General features: G+C 41.8%; 1 protein-coding gene across 1 annotated transcript; it reads left to right on the top strand.

Moving 5' to 3' along the window:
• Positions 1 to 4,015: 4,015 nt before the first annotated feature.
• On the top strand, positions 4,016 to 21,541 carry LOC126101202 (cytochrome P450 6j1-like). The gene is made up of 7 exons (XM_049911897.1): positions 4,016 to 4,410; positions 5,622 to 5,746; positions 5,960 to 6,219; positions 8,088 to 8,190; positions 11,651 to 11,842; positions 14,825 to 15,076; positions 21,369 to 21,541. Exons 1-7 carry the CDS (start codon positions 4,016 to 4,018, stop codon positions 21,539 to 21,541), a joined length of 1,500 nt encoding a protein of 499 aa, XP_049767854.1.
• The last annotated feature ends 2,192 nt before the right edge of the window (positions 21,542 to 23,733 follow it).

Below are 23,733 nucleotides of genomic sequence, written 5' to 3'. Positions count from 1 at the left end.
AACGCAACTTCACATATATCTTAATTGCCGGCTAGAGGTTCCATGACATGTTGAACATGACTCTACGTAAGCGGCCACCGAACACAAGTGACTTTTCCTTTTGGACGGGCTTTCTTAACAAGGGTGATGTGCAAAGCTAAGCTAAGCAGGTTACAGCGTAGTGAAAGGACCCATCCAGCATCAGACACAATCCATTCCGTGATAAACTTCCAATATTATCTGCCTACAGCGAAATTATTACGAGAATGCTACACTAGAGGAAGAGGAACTGGTATTTCTTTATGCAGATGAGACGATAATGAAATGATCATGGGTGACGCGGTAGTAAGGGAAGGAATAGAAGAAACAGTTACCAGAGAGGAGATAGACTAATTAAATTTCAGCTAGCAATAGCGAAAATGCGGTCCAAAAATCACAGGATGAACAAAAGGGCTAGGGACATGGTAAGACTGCAGCTGAATTACATAATATTAGACAGAGATTTCGAAATCAGAACTGGATAACAAAGGGTACCCCGGAGCAGATATAGACTCGCATCACAAATTAATAATTATGGAGAGTGGGCTGAAGTTTAAAGACTCTTCCCGAAATACCAAAGAGCAGAGAAGTGGGATACTGAAATACTGAGGAATGATAAGATGCGTTTGAATTCCTCCGAATTTATAGATACTGTGGTAATGAATACTACAGTAGGCAGTTCAGTTGAAGAGGAATAGACATCTCTAGAAAGGGCAGTCCCAGAAGTTAGAAAGACAAAGAAGGGTACAAGAAAGGCAATTGCGAAGAAACTTTAGACAACAGGAAAGATATTTTAACTGATCAACGAAAGATGCAAATATAAGAATTCATACAGAAATATAAGCCACTTAAGAATGAAATAATTAGGAAGTGCAGGGAGGCCAAGACAAAATTTCGGAGATGATGTGAAGATATACAAAAACGAAATTGTCAGGAAGACCGAACCAGCATATAGAAAAGTCGAAATAGTTTTTAATGAAATTAAAACCATGAACATCATCGTTATGAGTTCAATGGCAATTCCTGCGTTTACAGGATAGGTATAGGAAGGCCTGTAAGAGGGGAATAACTTGTCTGTTGACGTTATTGAGGAGCAATCTGTAGTGAATATGTAAGGCATAGGGTAGTCACTATTAGGGACTGAATTTAATAGAGCTCCGTAAGTGTTATGAAGTGCCCCAGAGAGCATGTTCTGACATTATGACATTCATTCATCGATCTGAAAAAGCTTTGAAATTCTGATAGAAATGGGATTAAGCCATAGAGAAAGACAGGTATTATAAAGTATTTATTATACAGTATTTATTTTAGCCCCTATACCTCAGAATCTTCAACTTTTCAACTCTTCTTTTCGTGTGTGTTAGCTGCTGTTCTGCACGACTTCTGATACAGTCACCCAGAAACCTATGATCAGTAGCATAGCCTTTTTAAGACGTATTCTCTCTTCTTTCACTATGGTATGAGCGTGATGTGACTGGCTTCAATTATGACATATTCTCTCTTCTTTCACTATGGTATGAGCGTGATGTGACTGGCTTCAGTTATGACATATTCTCCCTGTAGTGAAAGGACACGGCAAGTTTGCAAGCTACATTTCTGTACATTAAAACGGCCAACCGCTGCCCTAGGGCGCCAGTTATTAAGACATACCTGGGTATTGCTGCAATTTCACTAATATTTCCTAACATTTAAATACGCCATATAAAACAAAATTAAAATAAGAAACTTCAGGAAACCAAGTGACATAACTCGCTTTCGTCCATACATGATGACAAGTAGTAAAACATTCAGATTTAACGTCTGCATGTGAATTGCCATTACTGTGTGCTGTTATATCAGTCGCTCGATAAGACAAGAATTTTCAATGCTAGAAACCTCAAATTAATTATTGGTGCCTTTTACTGACCCGCAACACAGATGTAATAATTGCTGAAACGTTCAAGGAAAATTTTAGCCTCATTTGAAATAGGTTTGTAACTCACACACCTATAGTTCATGAGGACGTCAATCTATCCTCAATATGTTGGAAAAAATAAATGTCTTAATAAATGTCATAAGACATGTCTAAGCCAGGTTTAAAACATCGTCCGGTATTGCAGTAAATGTTTTCTCCTAAATTTCTTTTGAGAATTAGTTAAAACACGCAAATCCACAAAATAATAGCTATTTAAATATGCTGGTAAATCTTTACTTGACGCCTTCGTAAGAGACAATCTCCATCCTCTCCAAAGTAACTATGTAAGCAGCTGTAACTTTAATTCAGGGAAATAGTTGAGGCTTTCGTTTCAATTAAAATAATATTAGACAGAACTGATCATCTGTAGTACAGGAAATAGGTAGGAACACTGTTGCAGCATTAACGAAAAATCACAAAATCCCCAGGCTTGATGATGTTTAACAGAAACTCAATGTTTTTAATGGTATCCACAACGAAATCGTTAAATAACATCCTCAAGAAAATCCAAAGAGATTCTGGCTGAATGTTAAATACACCATCGACAAGGCACCATTAGTACCTTCACAGCGTAATAGCAATGGTAAAGCAGAGTTACTAAGCAGTGTTTACGGAATTCATTCTCAAAATGAAGATGCAGTAAATATTCCTGAATTAGAATCATGAGTAACATACAAGTAGAACCCTCGGGGTAGTAAAACAATTGAAGTTACCATACAGAAAAGTCTCCTCACCAGATTTCATACCAATTAGATACTTTTTGGAGCACGCTGACGAAATAGCTCAATTGGTAACAATCATGTACAACCACTCGCTCGAGGAAACGTCCGTACTTAAAGAACTGAAACTTGCAAGGGTCACACAGATACACAAGATGAATTATAGACCCATATCACTGACATAGATTTACACAAACATATTGCAAGACCTACCTACCGTGTTCTCAATTACGAAATACCTCGAATAAAACGATATGTAGGTGCATATGCCGCAAGGATGCAGGATATATCATTCTTGTTTTTATATACACGAAGTCGTCTGTGTTATAGACGAAGTATTTCCATAATCTTCGTAAACGATGTGGAAAAAAAGTGATTGTTCACAGATGAGGTCGTCACTTTCCGTCTGGCTAAGTCATTAGAAGATCAAAACCAACTGCAAAATGATTGACACTAGATGTCTTTAAGATGTGAAAGTGGCAATTGACTCAACATATTAAAAAAAGTGTTTGGGCCACCCCATCAGTACTTATGGAATCAGTCCGATTTCCTTTACACGGTAACTCACACAAATTTAATGGCTCTAATTTCATTAAGTACCCATGGAATACAGTTGCGAACAACTTAAATTCGAACAAACACATAGGAAATGTGATGGGGAAGGCAAACCAAAGGCTACGTTTGACGGACAAGACGCTTAGCAGACGCAACAACTATACTAGCTAGCTACACTATAGTTCTCCGTCCTCTTCTGGAGTATTGCTGTGTCCTTTAGGTTCTGTATCTGATAGGAATGACGGACGACTACGAAAAGTTTCAAGAAACGGTAGCTAGTTTCTGTTAGTACGAAATCGAGAATACAGTGTCACAGATACGATATGCGATTTCGGGTAACAATTATGAAAACAAAGGCGTTCTTCTTTGCGGTGATATCTTTTCAAAACTTACCTTCAACGAATTTCTCTTTTGGACGAGATAATATTTTGTTGACTTCCCCATAAATAGGGAGAAATGACCATAGTAGTTAAATACGAGAAATGAGATATCGCACAGTACCTATTTTTCCAGCCGGCCGTACGAGAGCGGAATGCATGTGAAATAAGCTAAAAATGTTCCTACCAACTCTCTTCCAATCACTTAAGTGTGAACTGCAGTGTAGTACTGTATATGTAAATGTAGATAATTACAATACGTTGATGTACACTAAAATGGCAACAGTAATTATAACACTATTCTATATTTTTCTCAGATTTACGACAGTTACTGTTTAATACTGATGTTATACGATTATCGCCAGGTGCTGAAGTAATAAAACACCCACGTCATGACGCTGGTAACGGGCAGTTGGCTATTGGACGCTGCGTTGCCGTTGCTGTTGGTACCCCTGCTTTACTGGTACGCGACGCGGAACTTCGACTACTGGAAGAAGCTGGGAATCCCCTACATGAAGCCCATTCCCTACGTAGGCAATATGGGCAGCGTGGTGATCGGTCGGAAGCACATGGGGGAACCAGTCTTCGAATGCTACCGCAGGGCCGGAGACGCTCCGTTCATGGGCATGTTCGCCTTCGACAAGCCCATCCTCTTGGTGAAGGACCCCGCTCTCATAGGACGCATTATGACCACTGACTTCTCCACGTTCTACGCCACAAATGCTAAAATCGACCCAGTGACTGACCCGGTCTTCGCCACCTCTCTTTTTGGCCAACATGGTGCAGGGTGAGTATGTCATGGAACAGGAAGGCAACCTGCTAATTGCAAAGATAAAAAATTTCAAATCACCGTACAGACTCTGTGTATTATTCCAGAGTAAAAGAAAAGCATTCCCCTTTAATTCACTCCTTCCTTTTTATTTTCTGTTTTCGCCAGATAGGGACAACATCATAATTCCAAATCCTTTAAATTTGTTCTTTTAATACAATTGCTTCATTTTCCATCATGTCTTTTTTCTCTTTCTTCAGACAATCTTTCTAAACATATCTCTTCCTGCTGCATCCTCTGAGTTTATATTGCGTGTTACTATACCTTTTCTAACTTGCTGGATCGAAATTATTTTTAACTTATTTTACCAAAGATACTAAATGGTCTTTTTGTGAGAGTTAATTATTCTTTCTACATAAACGTCCAAAAACTACCAAGTTTCTTTTCTATTTTGTTTCAATTAATTTTTTGTATATTTCTCCTTAAAATTCAGATCGCTTCTTTCTTGAGATTTTGCCGGCCGCGGTGGCCGAGCGGTTCTAGGCGCTTCAGTCCGGAACCGCGCGACTGCTACGGGCGCAGGTTCGAATCCTGCCTCGGGCATGGATGTGTGTGATGTCTTTAGGTTAGTTAGGTTTAAGTAGTTCTAAGTTCTAGGGGACTGATGACCTCAGATGTTAAGTCCCATAGTGCTCAGAGCCATTTTCTTGAGAGTTTCTGATATTTTTCGTACATCTAATGTATAACTCACCTACATAGAGGCGTCCTCGTTTCAATACCCTCCTGTAACTCATTATTATTACAGTTTTCGATACAGTCCTTTTTACTGTAAAATTTTTTGTTCCACCCTTTCTATTAAGGTTTTTATTGCTCAAAGAAAGGAAATATGTTTGCTAAAAGTCTTCAGGAGTTGTGCTGAATCTTGAGATATTGTTAATATAGGGTAACTGCAGGCATCTATAAACTACTGTACTGTCTGTACATTATTGTATCAATGGGTGAAGACATTTCTGGAAGCTTCCGCTTAATTCACAATTATGCAAAATTTTTATAACAAGTTTACTGTGGTGCCCAGTTTTCTCAGCAAGTATATAAATTTTGTTTTATTAATCCAAACACCCATTTGTTAGTCCAACATGCAGGAAAAAAGCGATTAGGTTTTGATTTTAACTGTGAAACGCTAAGCCACCAAACGAGAGAAAGGGAGTGTTTTTGTTGTTTTGTTGCAGATGGAGGAAATTACGTACTTCACTAACCCCAGCATTCACTTCAGGCAAAATGAAGCTCATGTTTCACCTCTTGAACGAAACTGGACAGAAACTGGGCAGTCACCTTGAGTCCGCAGCCTCAAAAGGTTTGGTCTTTTTATGTTCTGAAAGACTATTTAAGGTCGTTTCAAGAGAATCAGAAAAAAACTTTTAATGCTAATGGTCACTTCACTCATCTAATGGAGTAGAAGTGTGCTTACCATTTCTTTCATAATTTTTTTATGACGTCTTTTTGATGTTTTAATGGTAAAAAGAAACGAACATAGATATGTAAAATATGTGATGTATTTGTTATTTAGGCACTGAAGTGGAGTTGAAGGACGTCATGGCTCGTTATACGACGGACGCGGTTTGCTCCATCTTCATGGGTGTGGACGCTAACTCTCTCGAGAACCCAAAGTCTCCTCTGCGAGAGCACGTGCGGCGAATCTTGAGAGAGACCGTCGTTGGAAGGATCATCACCACGCTGGCATTCTTCGCTCCACAGATCCTGTCCGCACTCCGCATCCGACTTGGCAGCAAGAAAGTAGAGGACTTCTTTGTACAAAACACAGTTAAGGTACGCACTACCAACTCAGATTCATTTAAGTACCAACTAGACGAGGGGACGGTAACATTTATTTGTTCACTTGCTGCATTATGATCTGATGCAAGCCTTCAGCCCTTCTGCTCAATCGAACAAGCCAGTTTTTATTTTAAGCCATAGTTCTGCAGGGTATAGCGAACTGTTGCCAGCAGAGATTGAAAGAGGTTACCTACAGTGTTACGCACTGTTCATATTTTTACATAACGGTTAATACATGAGGGTAAAATTTTGATTTATAGTACATTCAGTGAAAGACAAATCATACAATAAAAACCAAAAACAAGATGGAAGAAGGTACTGAAGGAGGTAAGGAGAAAGTAGAATAAAACTTGCGTTACTTTTTTCCTATAAAAAAATCACAGTAAGTGATTTACTGGAAGAAACTGGGAAGTAAAGGCAAAGCCACGTTTACGAGTACAAGGGATAACGTACTTTGATGTTGAAAGCCGAGAAATGAGTTGGTCCTCAGATGTTGCCGCGCATGATATTTTACAGTCTACTGCCTGCTCAACGCACGGGGACTTGATTTTATCTATGAACACTTATTACCCTGAGAGGAACTAGTGCGCACTTCGTAGTTCAGTTCATGGGAATCAATCACTCAGTGGTAAAGTTGGTATTTATTTAGGTGTGCTGTATTTTAAGTAATATATGAGAGAGAAATGTTATAAATGTAGGGTTTGGAGCACCAGTCTCTGGATTTTATGTAGCAAAGATAATGCTGAGTTGTAGCACTTGTAGGCAGTTGAATGTCAGTATTCGTTTGCATAAGGATATTAAATTACGTGGTAAAATGCAGACGTTAACATGGTATATATATGACAGTGGAGCTAGTATTATTTGAGAAACATCTGAAGTTAGTTCTTTGTCTGGTATGTCTTTTAGACTGTGTCCGTGATTGATCTGTTGATTTGAAGGTACTATTCTGGAAACTACTGTTTCGCAAGATTTGTGATGTTTACATGTAATGACTAATGAAACATAAATGTTTCATACACCTATTTTAGGCGTTGTCTGCCCCGGTGAGTGATACGAATGGTGAGTAGGAGTCACCAGAAGGAGAGCAAAATGAAACTTACTTGCTACATAAGATACATCAGTATGTTATTCAGTTGACTGGTGTGACTAAAACGAAAATCCTGAAGACAAACTTCTGTAGTGTTCGTTCGTGAAGATCATTCGAAAATTATACAGCGTGTTATTATACAAAGATACTTACAGCGAACACAAGTGATATGAAAGCAAACTACAATAAATTTCTCGCATACCCTCACATTGAAAGCATTGAAATAAATTTCATTGCCGTAACTTGAAGTGAATTTTAAACAGTTTCTGAAGGCACACTTGTTTTTCTTTCATGTGTTCACGAACTTGGAACGTTTTACCAGACTTGTGGACATTAGCTAATTATGTGCATTCTGTACGTTAAAAATTATTGACACATTTAATTACAGTTATTGAAAAGTGGGTAATATTAGACTACACTCCGAGCGGGATTAACCGAGCGGTCTCAGGCGCTGCAGTCGAAGACTGTGCGGCTGGTCCCGGCGGAGGTTCGAGTCCTCCCTTGGGCATGGGTGTGTGTGGTTGTCCGTAAAACAACTTAGGTTAAGTAGTGTGTAAGCTTAGGGACTGATGACCTTAGCAGTTAAGTCCCATAAAATTTCATACACATTTGAACGTTAGACTACACGACTGTGATTTTCGTTTCACAATAAATGACTTCAAATTACGTTAATTACGTTAATGCTCTAGTCAAAATAAAATATCAATTTCTTGTTGACTTATTCTCCTAAAACCCCGGCAAACAAGTTCTATTAACACCCATATTTTTTCCACAGCTAATAGAGCACCGGAAGGAAACTGGGATTGTTCGGAACTACATAATTGACATGCTCACGAAAATCAAGGAAGAGCAGCCAGAGGGCGATAACGAGCAACTCAGTGAGTACAATATCTCATAAATTTAGACAATATTGTCCATGGAGCACAGCGATATGGTGTCATGCTTTGGTTAAAACTACAGTCGAGATCGGGATAACGTTTGCTTATTATGGCCGGTTTCGGCTTGTGTTAAATCATCTTCAGATTTTTTAGGCCCCTGTTGCTGGTGCTCACGGTTCCTCCGTTTCTCACGTGATGCAACGATCGTCCACTGTCGTCGTCTGAAGATGACTTTAACATAAGCCCAAACCCGTCATAATAAACAAATGTTAATCCTATCTCGACTTTTGTTTTAACCAAAGTACAATATCTGTTTCCGCAAGGTTCAAGTTCGAATTTAGACAATTACGGTTACATCTATTTGCGTCTCAAATCGACAGCGTAACTTAAAAATATGAATCTCAAAAGTAAAGACAACTGAGTGCAATCTTATAAAAACGTTGCGTACAGTGCTAACATGCTTACGTGCTTACATTACGGTCGTCTTTAGATGTACTGCGATGTCCAACTATCCCATAAGAGGAATAAGATTGTCATTTCCAAACGAAAATAATAAGCTTAACTAAGAAATTTAGAAAGTCCAACATTTAAAAGTGATTCTCCAGCCTGTGCGGCTGGTCCCGGCGGAGGTTCGAGTCCTCCCTCGGGCATGGGTGTGTGTGTTTGTCCTTAGGATAACTTAGGTCAAGTAGTGTGTAAGCTTAAGGACTGATGACCTTAGCAGTTAAGTCCCATATGATTTCACACACATTTGAACATTTGATTCACCAGCGTAACTTGGTCAGGGCCATTTCTTAGAATTCTGCAACATCACGTAAACATCATCATCAATGGCCTATACTTACTAACGAAAGATTCAAGTAGCATGACGTAGGCACTTTCTTTGGTCACTGTGAAGACCGGTAAAGAGAGTCCAAATAAGCGCCCACCAGTAACGTAGACGCGTATCACCCGGAAATAGAGGTTCGTCGGAGGCACTTGTCTATAAACTCGTTTCGCAGCTAAGTTCTTGGGTCATGTGCCATCGTGGAACTTGCTCCCGTCCTTGACGACTTTAGTGCATCTGCTGCGGTCTTCGCAGACAATATTGAATGCACTCATATCACTCTTGGAGTAGTATTTAAACACAGAGACGATCATCCACGTGGTCTCTCGGTAAGAGCTGTCTAGAGTGCGTCAGGGAAACAGCGCGTGTTCAGTACGATGTAAGTGTCTTCGCCACCGCAGGCGACGTTGCTTGAGAGTTACGGTATTACTCGGCAGCTTCCCAGAATTCAGGACCATCTCATTTGTCACGTGATCCGGCCAACATAGAATGTTTCGTAACCACCGTATATGAAAGGAGTTTATATTCTTGTTTAGCTTACGATGTCCACGCCGCAGCAACAACCACGAGTGTGCTAGGTATTTTTGTGGTTACAGTAAGGTCTTTGTCGTTCCATACAATTTTGAAGAGCTCGCCTGGCATTTGTCAGTTTCCCAGTTTTCGCGTTTGTTTCGTCATCCAGAAAACTGATAAAGAGTGCCGAGGTAGCAGAATTTGTCGCCTATAATTCGTAAGGAGCCATCTGCTCTTGTGGCACGCACATCCGTTTATCCTGGCGCCATAATCACGGTCTTATTCACATTCGGAGACGCTGAAAAGAGTTTGGATGCAGCAGTAGATTGATCCATGAGCCGTTGAAGGTCGTCCTGAGCATATGACAGCAATGCTGAATCTTCAGCGGGTAATAGGCTGCTTACAATGAGGTGTAGCGCCATATAACGATTCTGCTTTGGAGGCGGTCAAGTGGGAGATTTGTCTCCGAGCTGGATAGTGACAGATGGTGACGCGCGACTGGACGCGCATCTAGTTTATGTATCAGCCGATAGAGGACAATTTTGGATAGAGGGACTGTGATTTTAGTTTCGATTGTGCCCGCTAGAGTGCACTAAGGTAATAGAATGTTTTTCATAAACTATTCTAATATTTTCATGAAGTGTTATTATGTCTTTTTGTGTATGTAAAATGTTATAAATGTGTGTTGGCAGTATGAATGATGCGTGAGTGTGGTTTAAGGTTAATATGAAGATAATTGTTTAACGAGTTGTGTAGTAGGATTTAGTGTGCGAACATTTCGAAGAAGTATGGATATGAACAAAGGGGATTTTTGTGGAATAGATTTGTAAAGTAAGTTTATGGTAAAGGGAAAGTTAATTCAGGTATAAATAACAATAGTAAATAACTTTATGCATAAAAAACTTCAGCATATTAGATTATTACGTCAGTAAAAAGTGCAGTCGTTAGGTTTACTATTTTGCGATTGGTTATTGATGAAAAGCGCGGACTGACGCGGGAGAATGTTGTTTTGCTTTTGGCTGTTGAGTAAACTGACCAATGGTAAAGCAATATTCTTCGCGCGCCTTTCTCTGCTGGTAGAGAAGACTTAGAGTATTCTAGAGAGGAGTCGAATCCTATCCATGAAACAGATTGGACGTCTGCAGTACTAGTTCCGATGGAAATGATAACTTGCCGGATCTAGCAGTGTTTCATAAATCAAAAGTGTTGGAAAGTGACTGCATAATTATTCCTATGTGTGTGTAGAAATTTCGGAATTTTTAAGTGAATTTTGTGACGAGAAAAGATATAAATTCCGCGTGGCGTATGGAGCAGGTCGGTGGCTAGAAACTGTGACTGCATCTGGTACCGACAGACTTAATATTTGGCGAGCATTCTAAATAAAAAACAATCAGTATTTTTGTAGCTATTACGTTTCCGGGAAATGCAACACCATAAACTTGCTAAAGTGAGTGAAAAGGGTTATGAGTGACTGTGTTAAGACTAGCACGGGCTTGGCAGTGATACTCGTTCACCTAAGTTTCAGAATATATTAATTGAGGACAAAATTTCCAACCATTCATTTGTGTGAAAACTTTCTCCCGAAACGTAGATTAGTGACTTCAATTGCAGCCTGGTTCACGTCGAAGTACAGTAGATTTTCTCGACTTTCCTACTGATGATATTCTGAGACAATGTTCACAGGTAGGTGCAGGTGTGTCATAAAAGGGACGGAAAGAACCGCGCCGCCGCAACGAGTCCTCATGATAGCTAATGGATCTGAGCAGTGAGATGTAATGTTTCCCGTCATCAGTGATATGTATATGGATGTCTATATTTGTTTAGCCGAAAGAAACTTTGACAACTAAAGAAAAGAATATGCCAATCAAGGTACAGCGTAGTACACAGCATCAAGAACTCCTCTTGCATAACAAAAAGATTTCATGTGCTTCAGTAATTGTGGAAGATAAGCATTCCCTGAATTAATTCCCAGTAAACTGTCAATGATCTCACAGTCAGGATTTAAAAAAAAAAAGTTATAAGATTTATTTATGAGTTAACTTCGCCCACGCAGATTATTGATCCTCGGCTGTGATGGCGTGTATTGTTACAGAGCTGACGAACGAGCTCATCGCCGGCCAGCTGATGTCGTTCTTGTCTGCTGGCTTCGACAACTCGTCTTCGACGCTGCCTTCACCCTGTTCGAGTTGGCGTGGAACCAGAGTCTGCAGGAGGAGGTGCGCCAGCACGTGCGCCACGTGCTGAGCAAACACGGCGGCCACATCACGTACGAGGCGGTCAATGAGATGACGGACCTCACCAACGTCGTCAGCGGTGAGTGCTACCTAGCAACGGGTACGCTGGAAGTCATGTTCTTGAAACGTTTCGATTACTTCAGCAGCATGCTGCATAAAACGTTCAGAACATGAAGGTCATTGTATGAGCCTGCGCATTAGAGATAAGACATTCAAAAATTGTAGTGTGTGCTTGAGAAGAGGACCACGCAAAAAATTATATTTCAATTCCTCTTCTTATACAGATCGCCATATTCTGACGTTAGCGTCTTGTGTGCAGTTACCGTCACTGACGCAAAACTGCTGCTCACAAAAGTAATTCAGTGTCTTTACAGCAGTCAAAATATCTCAACAAGTAAACTTTCTGCTTTCAATAATTTTGAAACACAATAAGTTTGCTATGGGACAGTCACCACACTTGGCTACGTTATTTTTGGGGTACCCACGCCAAAGTAGTTCACTATTAAAAGCCACAGTGATTACATTATCCAGATATTTGCTGCGTGCTGTGTTCTATAGCTCCATCAAGAACGTCGGAAGACCATACGACACGATTGTAACTTGATACAATTTATTATTGTTGTTTTTTCTAATATGGGCAACGGCCTTGCCGCAGTGGATACACCGCTTCCCGTCAGATCACCGAAGGTTAAGCGCTGTCGGGTGTGGCCGGCACTTGGATGGGTGACCATCCGGTTCGCCATGAACTGTTGCCATTTTTCAGGGTGCACTCAGCCTCGTAATGCCAATTGAGGAGCTACTCGACCCAATAGTAGCGGCTCTGGCCACAGAAACCAATCGTAACGACCGGGAGAGCGGTGTGCTGACCACACCCCCCTCCGATCCGCGTCCTCAGCTGAGGGTGACACGGCGGTCGAATGGTCCCGATGAACCACTTCCGGCCCTAAGACGGAGTGCTTTTTTTTCTCCATTACAGAGAGTAATACTTCATGTGTTTATTTAGCAGCGAATTGTGTTGTAAACGCAAAAAAGACAGATTGGAAGTAACTGCCAACTAGTTGGAAAATCCATGTTTATTCAATCCTTACGATGGTTTTCACAGTTTCCAAACTGTCTGCTTCAGTATGTACTGCACCTATTAACAAATATTACAACACTGTGTGTGGAACAAGCATGGTATCATTACAAAAGCAAAATTACAGGAAATATTTACAAATTATTTTAGTGTTTTATTTAAAACAAATTATTTATATTTATTTTAATTAAAACACATTACTTAAATAAGGTGTTTTAATTGGTTATTAAGTGGATGACACATGCGTCCACTACACAGAGTCAACGATTCGCACGTCGGATGTAGACAATACTATAGGGCTGTATATCAAAACTTTTTTTTATATTCAGTGGGTCTGGCGACAACTTTCAGTGCGCCATTTGAATGAACACTTCACAACAGAGTCTGGAAATCCGCTTCTGATTGTCGGTTTTCCAATTCCGAGAGCGATTTTCGCACGCATGTTTTCAAGTGTTTCGTCTCGTTTTTAAAAATTTTCGGCTAATATCGGCAGAGTGCATTTCCGTACAGTGAAAGGTACATTGAAATATTGGACTAAAGCTGTTAACACATCGTCTGACTGAAGAAAAATAGCGATTCTGCTGACTAAACCATACACAAGCCGCGACATTGTCGCGAGAAAACAGTGACCCGTATATGTAATAAGTTTCCTTTAATTTACGTCTATGGTCACAAACTTTTGTTAACAGATTACCGGTTTCGGTCTTTAATGACCATCATCAGATGTGTTTCATAGAAACAAAGTCCTAATGTACTGCAGTCATAGTGGCATCGTCAAATGTTAAATGCGGAATCAGCACCAGCATCGTCAAGTACATATAAATAACATCATATGCACGAGTCATGTTGTCAGTAGCACTACTAGCATCTACCATTTTACGATGCCACTATGAATGCAGTACATTAGGACTTTGTTTTTATGAAACAGATCTGATGATGGTCATTGAAGACCGAAACCGGTAATCTGTTAACAAAAAGTTTGTGACTATAGACGTAAATTAAAAGAAACTTACTAAATCATGAACTGCATCATCTGTATCCAGGTGCAATGCATCCATTCGTGTCCGAAGGAGCTTTGCATCGTAATTCAGAATAACACAGGCACTGCAACATCATATTAATTCACCTACAACGGCGAGCGCCTTCAAGTAAAATGTCTCCCCTGTAGCGGAATAAACGTATTGGAAGTACATGTAGAGGTTGTAGACACGTGGTTAATGACATGCGGAAATTTGTGTCTGGCAGTGCGTCGTGCTCAGATAGCCGAATGGTAAAACGACCGCTCGAGATAAGCGGAAAATTAGGATTCGGTACACAGTCCAGCACAAATTTGTTTTGTCGTCATTCTATTGTACAACAGATGGTTGTCCATATTCGCACCTGCGATTACATTTCTTACATTCATCAGTAGTTGAAAAGAGGTGAGGGGAGAGGCTTAAAAAGTTTGTAATGCAACTTTAATGGCAGACGTTTTTAACTTCCTCCCGTCTAGCTCTTTTCATCTTGTAGTGAATATAAGAAACGTATTCGCAGCTGCGAATATGGAGAGCCAACAGCTGTATAAGAGAATGCCATTAAAGCCATATGGCTTGTCTTACAAAAGAGCTCGCAGGTTCAAGTAAAGAGAGCAAAACTCATTACAATACATGAAAATAATGCACGAGAAGCACGTGTGCTTCAATATGCAACTGTAAGAAGCGTGAGGGTATAAGGAAAAACGCTTTAAAGAAAAACTATCACTGAAGAAAAGGCGCAGTACTTCATGTGTTAACTTGACCCTGACATGGAGGAACACCGCAAAAGGACACAATGTGACGCAGAAAGTGCTAATATTAAAAGGAAAGTGGAAATTTTGGAACGATAGGGAGGGGGAAGGGGAAAGAGGTGGAAGTGGGGTAGATTGTCACTTGTTAAGTATTATGCACCTTGTTTGCGCAGCAGACGTCAGCCCCCTCAATAATAACATGATCTATTTTTTGTTTTCAGAGACGCAGCGGAAGTACCCCACAGTGAATTTCCTGAACCGCGAGGCGTCTCGCGACTACAGGATAGAAGGTACGGACATCGTGCTGCCCAAGGGCACCGCAGTCTTCGTGTCGGTGGCCGGTCTCCACTCCGACCCCAAGTACTGGAAGGAGCCGCTCAGGTTCTGGCCCGACCGCTTCAGAGAGGAGAACTCCAGGGACAGACCGAGCCACACGTTCATGCCGTTCGGCGAGGGCCCCAGGACGTGCATCGGTGAGCACCCAGTCACTCAGTTTCCGCTTCCAACCGCGACTTTGTACAGCAAACCGGACATTAGTATAGAACATACAACGCAAACCCATATGACAGTTACACCGCTTAGTTGTGACCCCACCGCAAACTTTTGGAGTTCGAGGAACAGTAGGTAGCAGAATGATTTGTTATTTTAAGCAAATGGTCTTTCTGAGAGACATTTTTACGTGGCAGTCGAATAAAAACGATGTAAGTTTGATGGTGGATATCAATAACAATACTGAGCCTTCGTATTATTACTGGCATGTCATCATAAATTTACCACAGGTATTAGGTCTTCGCAGTAGTACCTGCTCAGATGTTTCTAGTGTTGTTCAGAGTGGGGAAATGGATAAATAATTCCGATAGTCAGCTCAGAACTGCTGTTACTTTCTATTACACACAACAGCGGTTAGGCACTTTGTGCAGGGAGTGGCAACTGACCCTTAACATAGACAAATGTAATGTATTGGGAATACATAGAAAGAAGGATCCTTTATTGCATGATTATATGATAGCGGAATAAACACTGGTAGCAGTTACTTCTGTAAAATATCTGGGAGTATGCGTGCGGAACGATTTGAAGTGGAATGAGCATACAAATTAATTGTTGGTAAGGCGGGTGCCAGGTTGAGATTCATTGGGAGAGTCCTTAGAAAATGTAGTCCATCAACAAAGGAATTGGCTTACAAAACACTCGTTCGACCTATACGTGAGTATTTCTCATCAGTGTGGGATCCATACCAGTTTTGTTTGACAGAGGAGATAGAGAAGATCCAAAGAAGAGCGTGGCGTTTCGTCACAGGGATATTTGGTAAGCGTGATAGCAATATGGAGATGTTTAGCAAACGCAAATGGCAGACTCTGAAAGAGAGGCGCTCTGCATCGCGGTGTAGCTTGCCCGCCAGGTTTCGAGAGGGTGCGTTTCTGGATGAGGTATCGAATATATTGCTTCCCCCTACCTATACCTCCCGAGGGGATCACGAATGTAAAATAAAGAGATTCGAGCGCGCACGGAGGTTTTCCGACAGTCGTTCTTCCTGCGAACCACATGCGACTGGAACAGGAAAGGGAGGTAATGACAGTGGCACGTAAAGTGCCCTCCGCCACACACCGTTGGGTGGATTGCGGAGTATAAATGTAGATATAGATGTAGATGTAGAACATTCTTGACGCGTCCTAGGACAAAACCAATCGAGATCCATAAATCATTGACAATGTTTTGACATGGGTTCAGTAGGACCTTACCTACGTTCTCCGAGGTCGGTTAGGGAGCGATATATCTCGAGTAACGCCACATAGGGCTGGAACTCGCTTACACTAGTAGCAGACGTTTATAGAACCGGCTAGAAAGCAGATATACGTAAGCCGGGACAGGTGCAGGTCTTGTAAGATGATTACCATCGACTCGAGCATAAATATCCACTGCTAAGCACTATTTCTGAAGTCGAAGAACAATCTTACATAAATTGGAACAGACACAGATCAGACTATTGCGATTGTTGCGTCCAGTGTCATGGGTACTGTAGACATCCACTAATGGTCAAATATACTGAAGGATTAGAAGCCAAACAGGCTATCGAACATTGCATATCTATCAGTCTCCCCTTATAAATGAAGGGTTGAAAAGAATACACTACGTGATCAAAATCTTCCGTACACTGCCGTGTAGTAAGGACCGGACCAACAGATATCATGGGACGTGGGCCCGCCACTATTAAAGTAGGCGGGGAGTATCGTGTTGCCATTACAAGTGCAAGTCTCTCTGAGCACTATGGGACTTAACATCTGAGGTCATCAGTCCCATAGATTTAGAACTACTTAAACCTAAGGACATCACACACATCCATGCTCGAGGCAGGATTCGAACCTGCGACCGTAGCGGTCGTGCAGTTCCAGACTGAAGCGCCTAGAACCGAAAGGACTACAACGGCCGGCCGCCATTACAGAAACACTAACAGCAGACTGCTTCGGTTAAGAGGGTTCAGTGGCTCCTAATGTGGACTAGTCAGCCGATGTCACCTCAGTAAGAAATCCAACAGAGACGTTTCAGCACTTCCAAAGGTGCCCATGTCGGCTTCTGGTAAGATAATTGTGAAGTCGAAACCTGAAGGTACAATGACTGCTAAAGCAAGACCAGACCGACCGGAAGCAGAAACGGAGAGGAACCGTCGAGCATTGCAGAGCTTGCTTGTAAAAATGGCATGAAATCAGTGGTCACCCATCCAGTGTTGGGGAATTCAGTATATCGATATCCACAGTGTCAACAGTGTGCCGAGAATACCACATGTCAAGCATTAGCTCTCACCTCGGACAACTCAGAGAACGACGGCCTTCGCTTAACGACTGAGCGCAGCGTCGTATTCGTAGAGTTGTCAGTGCTAACAGACAAGCAACACTGCGTGAAATAAACGCAGAAATCAATGAGTGACCAACGACAACGTATCCGTTAGGACATTGCGGCAAAAGTTGGCGTTAATGGGTTACGGCACCAGACGAACTACACGAGTACCGCCTGCAGCACCTTTCCTTGGCTCGTGATAATATCGGTTGGATCTTAGATGACTGGAAAACCGTGGCCTGCTCAGATGAGCTCTGATTTCAGTTAAGAAGAGCTGATGGCAGAGATCGAGTGCCGCGCAGACCCCACTAAACCGTGGGACAAGTTGCAAGTAAGCACTGTGAAAGCTGTTGATGACCCCATACTTATGTAGGCTGAGTCCTCCACTGTGTTCGGCTATTTAGAGAACATTTGCAGCCATTCATGGACTTCATATTCCCAAATGGAATTTGTATGGACGACAATGCACCGTGTTACCAGCCCACAGTTGTTTCTGATTGTTTTGAAGAACATCCTGGACAGTACAAGTGAACGATTCGGCCAACCAGATCACCCGACATGATTTTCATCGAACATTTATGGGATCAGTTCGTGCACAAAACTCTGCACCGTCAACGCTTTCGCATTTACGAACGGCTGTACAGGGTGCATGGCTCAGTATTTCTAGAGGGTTTTCCAACGACTTGTTGAGTCCATGCGACGACGGGTGCTGCACTACGCCAGGTAAAGGAGGTCCGACCTGATTTTAGGAGGTATCCAATGACTTTTGTCACCGCAGTGTGTAAGTTCCCAAATGCCACCAGCCGTCCATCTAACGTAATCGGAGCAGTGGATAAAAGTAAAGTGGTTCAATGGGCAAACAGCTCATAAAGTATCAGTTTCAACATTCAGTGACAAGCGTGGCTTGGGGTGATACTGTTAGTTACGTAAGCCCATCCCCCACGGCAAGGTCACATCACATCGGATGGGAGAAATCGGTTTTTAATGGTCGTGAGGCTGAAAACCGCATAAAAAGCACGTCACATCAGACTCTAATTGTTCTGAGGAGAAACACCGCTTAAAAAGCATCAGTTAAAATCAAATAGCATTATTAATTTACGTGAGACTGGCGCAAAACATGTTTAATATGCTGTCCGCCGTTTTCCGCAACAAGTTGAAATCGAGTAACAGCCTGTTCCACAACTGATCGAAGTGTTTCCGGGTTCACGTTCGGAGTGTGTTGCGCAATGCGTGCCTTCGATGCAGCTGACTTTACAGTCGGAACACTGAACACAACATATTTCAGATATCCTCACAACCAGAAGTCACACGGATTAAGATCGTGTTCAAATGGTTCAAATGGCTCTGAGCACTATGGGACTTAACACCTATGGCCATCAGTCGCCTAGAACTTAGAACTACTTAAACCTAACTAACCTAAGGACAGCATACAACACCCAGTCATCACGAGGCAGAGAAAATACCTGACCCCGCCGGGAATCGAACCCGGGAACCCGGGCGTGGGAAGCGAGAACGCTACCGCACGACCACGAGCTGCGGCCTAAGATCATGTAATCGGGACGGCCAGGCTGTAGGGAAATGGCGCCTGATCTTTCTACCATTTCCGAAAAGGCACTGCAGCAGCTGCTTAACAGGATTTTGAATCTGCGGAGGTGCGCCATCTTGCATAAAAATGATCCCATCCTCACATCCACGCTCTTGGAGAGCTGGAATGACGTGGTTACGCAAATGACGCTCATAGCGCTTACCAGTGACGGTACAGGTAACAGGACCGGAAACTCCTGTCTCTTCGAAAAAAATATGGCCCTATGATAAATGATGCTGTAAACCAGCACCACACACCTTTTCAGGATGAAGTGATACTGGTTGATTTGTGTGTATATTTTCCGTTGCCCGTATTCGACAATTACGTGTATTGACATATCCTGTCAGATGAAAGTGGGATTCATCTGTCCACAAAATCTTCCACGGTCAATCACTGTCCACTTCAATTGGAACAAGATATTCTAAAGCGAAGGTCTCTCTTGCTGGCAGGTCAACAGGAAGCAACTGGTGCACGTGAGTAATTTTGAATAGATAGCTAATAAGGATGTTTCATATGATTTTACGCGCCGTGATCACGGGTACGTCCAATGTTCGTGGAATTCTCCGTGCACTACACTTTCGCACACTACCATTCGCCTCCTCCTGCATTGCTGTGGCCACTGCTTCCACTTACGTCGAATCAATTCATTTCCCCCCTCTAACACGTAGCACACCAAAATAACCCGCCTTTTCGAATTTCCGAATCACTTTGTCCAGACTCACGGCAGTCATTGGACCAATGCCATTTTCCAAACACTTCAGTGTCCAGAACTTCTGCAGAGCGCGATCTTGCATTGAGACAGTCATGGCGAACGTCGCAGACACGAAAGTAGGAAAGCCTTGCACCGGGCGTGTTTATATCAACTTCAATAGGTCGTGCGCATGACAGGTGTTTTCATTTACGCATAGCGCCATCTATTGATCAGTTTTCACACTATTGTTTTTTATTCTGCCATATGTTTTCCCCCTTCTCCGAAAATATTCTGTTGCAATTTGACTTCATTATGACCAGTGGTGTTGATTCCACAGTGTTTTTAAAGTTTAATTATAATCACTCTGTACTGTATTTTCCGGCTCTTCCCTGAAAGTGGTCTCTTCCAATATGTGTAGTAAAGCTAAGAATCCCAGTCTGGCAACTGCTTTTCCTACTATTTGTATTATATGGTCATTCCACTTAGATATTATGCGGTAGATACTGTTTCCAACAGTTTCCCACCCACAGTGTAGTTGCACTGTATTGGCTGTCTTTATCTATGTATGCGCAATAAATAACATTTATTTAGGTTAGTGCTCAGCTTCCAGAGCCTGCACCATTCATCGATTCTATGCAGGTCATTCTGCAAATCGGTATTGTCTTCTTGCATTGCCACTTCCTTACAGACAACCGCATCCGACACTTTCTACGAGATCATTTACGTACACTCTAAACGGTCCTATCATACTTCCTTGGGGTACTCCATAAATTAGCCTACCTTTACATACGGCGGTTTTGTTCTGCTAAGAGTGACGTGTTGAGTTCTATCTGAAAAGGAGTTTTGAATACAACGAAAAAATCTGGTTCTTCTAATTACAGTCATTAAGTCATATATCGTTAAAAAAAACTTAGTTTCCTAAGATGCAAATGACCTACTTCCCAGCAACATCAAACGTGCTGTGAAATGAGGAGACTGTGCCATTTTAAACACTGTTTACGCACAAAGAACAGAGCTATTAAAAAAATACTTGTTTCGAAGTGAGGAGCAACGAAGAATCAAAACTTGTTAGTGTAGTTGACCAACAAAGTCAACAGGTATTTCAAGAGAAAGCCAAACGACTGCTTCAGGCGCCAGTTTAGAGACCTGGTTCTTATCAACAAGAGGTGTAGACAAATAAGGAATAGAAGAGTGATCAGTCACTCGAGCCGGAAGTAGTCGATGTGAAATCTGACACTAGAAAGTAATTTCCATCAACGGAATATGGTTGGTATGGGAACAGAATAAAAAGATCTACACCTCCAGTCGTCTGAGTCCTATTACTCCACTTCTTTTCTTCACAATGAATTGTACTCAAGCTTAATACATCGCTGTAGCTGTCCGTCTGTTTGTCTGGGGCGCTGTACCTGATGACCAGTTCTTTTCTAAGTCCAGTGCTTATCTATTTTAATGAGTTATATGAACATCGGTTATACACTACAGATGTGTTATTTAATAAGTTCACATCTAGGCAGTAATGAAATTCCGATTATAAGCACTAGTTACACATTATAATGGCACGCAGCGTTAGTATCTAAGCTCTTTTCACAGTGAACTGTTCGTGATACATAATGTGCTCCCATTACTAACAATAACCCCGTTGTTTTGTTCTTTTCAGGCATGCGACTCGCGTACATGCAAGTGAAAGTGGTTCTCGTGCACATTCTCAACAACTTCGAAGTGCATCCAGCGCCTTCGACCCCTACCACTTTGCGTTACCATCCGTCCAGGCTTGTCGGAACTCCAGCTGGAAATCTGTCCGTACTCTTCAAGAAAACCAGCTGTTCATGATGGTCAGCAGTTCGCAGGAGTGTAGCTGCTGCATCCTTTACCGGAAACCTCAGTAATTTCCTGGGCGTGGCAAAGTGATTGCCGTATTCCTTTCTTTAGCCAAACAGTATCATTGAGTCTGATTGTGTTTCCAATATTGATTTGTTTGCATAATACGGATACTTTTCCAGACTCTAGTATTCTATTGTATTGTTTTCAGTTACGTGTACTTTTTTGATGTTCTGTAATAAAAGAATCTGATAAATTCCTCACCCCTCGTGGGTTTAACGCATTATTTCTATCCTCTACCTTAGATGTCTTGTTGAATTTCGTATTTCATCCAGTTTGCTCGTCGTTGCTTCAATTATTTAGAAGCGTAGTGCAACAGAAGTGAAGCAATGGAAAGAGTTAATTACAGACACACTTCACACTAAACTCAGTTTCTGACCTGTTATGTGAAATACTTTCTCTGAAAAAAATACTTGTAGTCTTCAGAATAATTAGAATATCACTTAGCACAAAACAGAAATATGTATCGATTGAGCATTCAGATGCGAAAGTAGATTTTTCAACCTCAAACAACAGCCTCTAAAGTTATCTGACTTTGTGATACTTCCCTGCGAAAGGTAACTGTTCATTGTTTCGAGTAGCAATAGCAGCAGTAAGAAAACAATTGTTCTTATTAACAGATAAATTTATGACAATAGGATAAACACGTGCTTCATTCAAGCGAAATACGGGATTAAAATCTTCAACAGCCAAGATCGCTAGCTATAATTTTATTTTGATGACCGGCTTCGGCTAATCAAAATTTAAATATAATTAACAACCATGCTTGTTCCACTATTTTACTTTTTTGTCTCTCATTACTGTATATTATCTCCATACCTCAATCTTGTCAAGTATAAAAGTTATATTAGTGTTTCACTTTCAGTGCAAAATCAAAATAAACACACTTATTTTGAAGTCACGTGACACATTTCAGCTTGATGTGGGCCACGTGTAAAATATACTATCCTCTCTTCGTAGATATTCCTACTGTATTGGCTATAAGCAGGTTCCCACACGCTGAGGTTAAATGGCTCTGAGCACTATGGGACTTAACTTCTAAGGTCATCAGTCCCCTATAAGTTAGAACTACTTAAACCTAACTAACCGAAGGACATCACACACACGCATGCCTGAGGCAGGATTCGAACCTGAGACCGTAGCGGTCGCGCGGTTCCAGACCGAGGCGCCTAGAACCGCTAGGCCACACTGGCCGGCACGCTAAGGTTATAGTGAAATTGTAGCCTATAAGAAACAACCGCTGTTATACAATACACGCTAACAGCTTTGCCGCAATGGTGACTCTGGTTCCCATCCCATCACCGAAGTTAAACGATGTTGGGCTTAACGATCTCTAGGATGGGTGAAAGTCGGAGTCGGCTAAGTGATGTTGGCAAGGGGAGTGCACTCACACCTTTTGTTGCCTACTGAGTAGCTAGATGACTGAGAAGTAGTGGCTCCGGTAGCGAAAACTGACAATGACCGGTAGGGCAGTGTGCTTACCACACGCCCCTCCATATGCACATCCCATGATGCCTACTGGCTAGGGATATCACGGTGATCGTTGCGTAGCGTTGGGTCCTCCTAAGCAAATTGCGACGGGTTTCAGTTTTCAGTTTTAGTTTTAGAATACTCCTTCGCTACTTGGAGGAACATACATTATACAGGGTGTTACAAAAAGGTACGGCCAAACTTTCAGGAACCATTCCTCACACACAAATAAAGAAAAGATGTTATGTGGACATGTGTCCGGAAACGCTTAATTTCCATGTTAGAGCTCAATTTAGTTTCGTCCTCCTACGCTCAACGGAGCACGTTATCATGATTTATATACGGGATACTCTACCTGTGCTGCTAGAATATGTGTCTTTACAAGTACGACACAACATGTGGTTCATGCGCGATGAAGCTCCAGCACATTTCAGTAGAAATGTTCGTACGCTTCTCAACAACAGATTCGGTGACCGATGGATTGGTAGAGGCGGACCAATTCCATGGTCTCCACGCTCTCCTGGCCTCAACCCTCTTGACTTTCATTTATGGGGGCATTTCAAAGCTCTTGTTTACGCAACCCCGGTACCAAATGTACAGACTGTTCGTGCTCGTATTGTGGACGACTGTGATACAATACGCCACTCTCCAGGGCTGCATCAGCGCATCAGGGA

Source organism: Schistocerca cancellata, chromosome 9 (assembly GCF_023864275.1).
Source record: "Schistocerca cancellata isolate TAMUIC-IGC-003103 chromosome 9, iqSchCanc2.1, whole genome shotgun sequence".
Lineage (NCBI taxonomy): Eukaryota > Metazoa > Arthropoda > Insecta > Orthoptera > Acrididae > Schistocerca > Schistocerca cancellata.
This window is presented reverse-complemented; position numbering and strand designations above follow the sequence as displayed.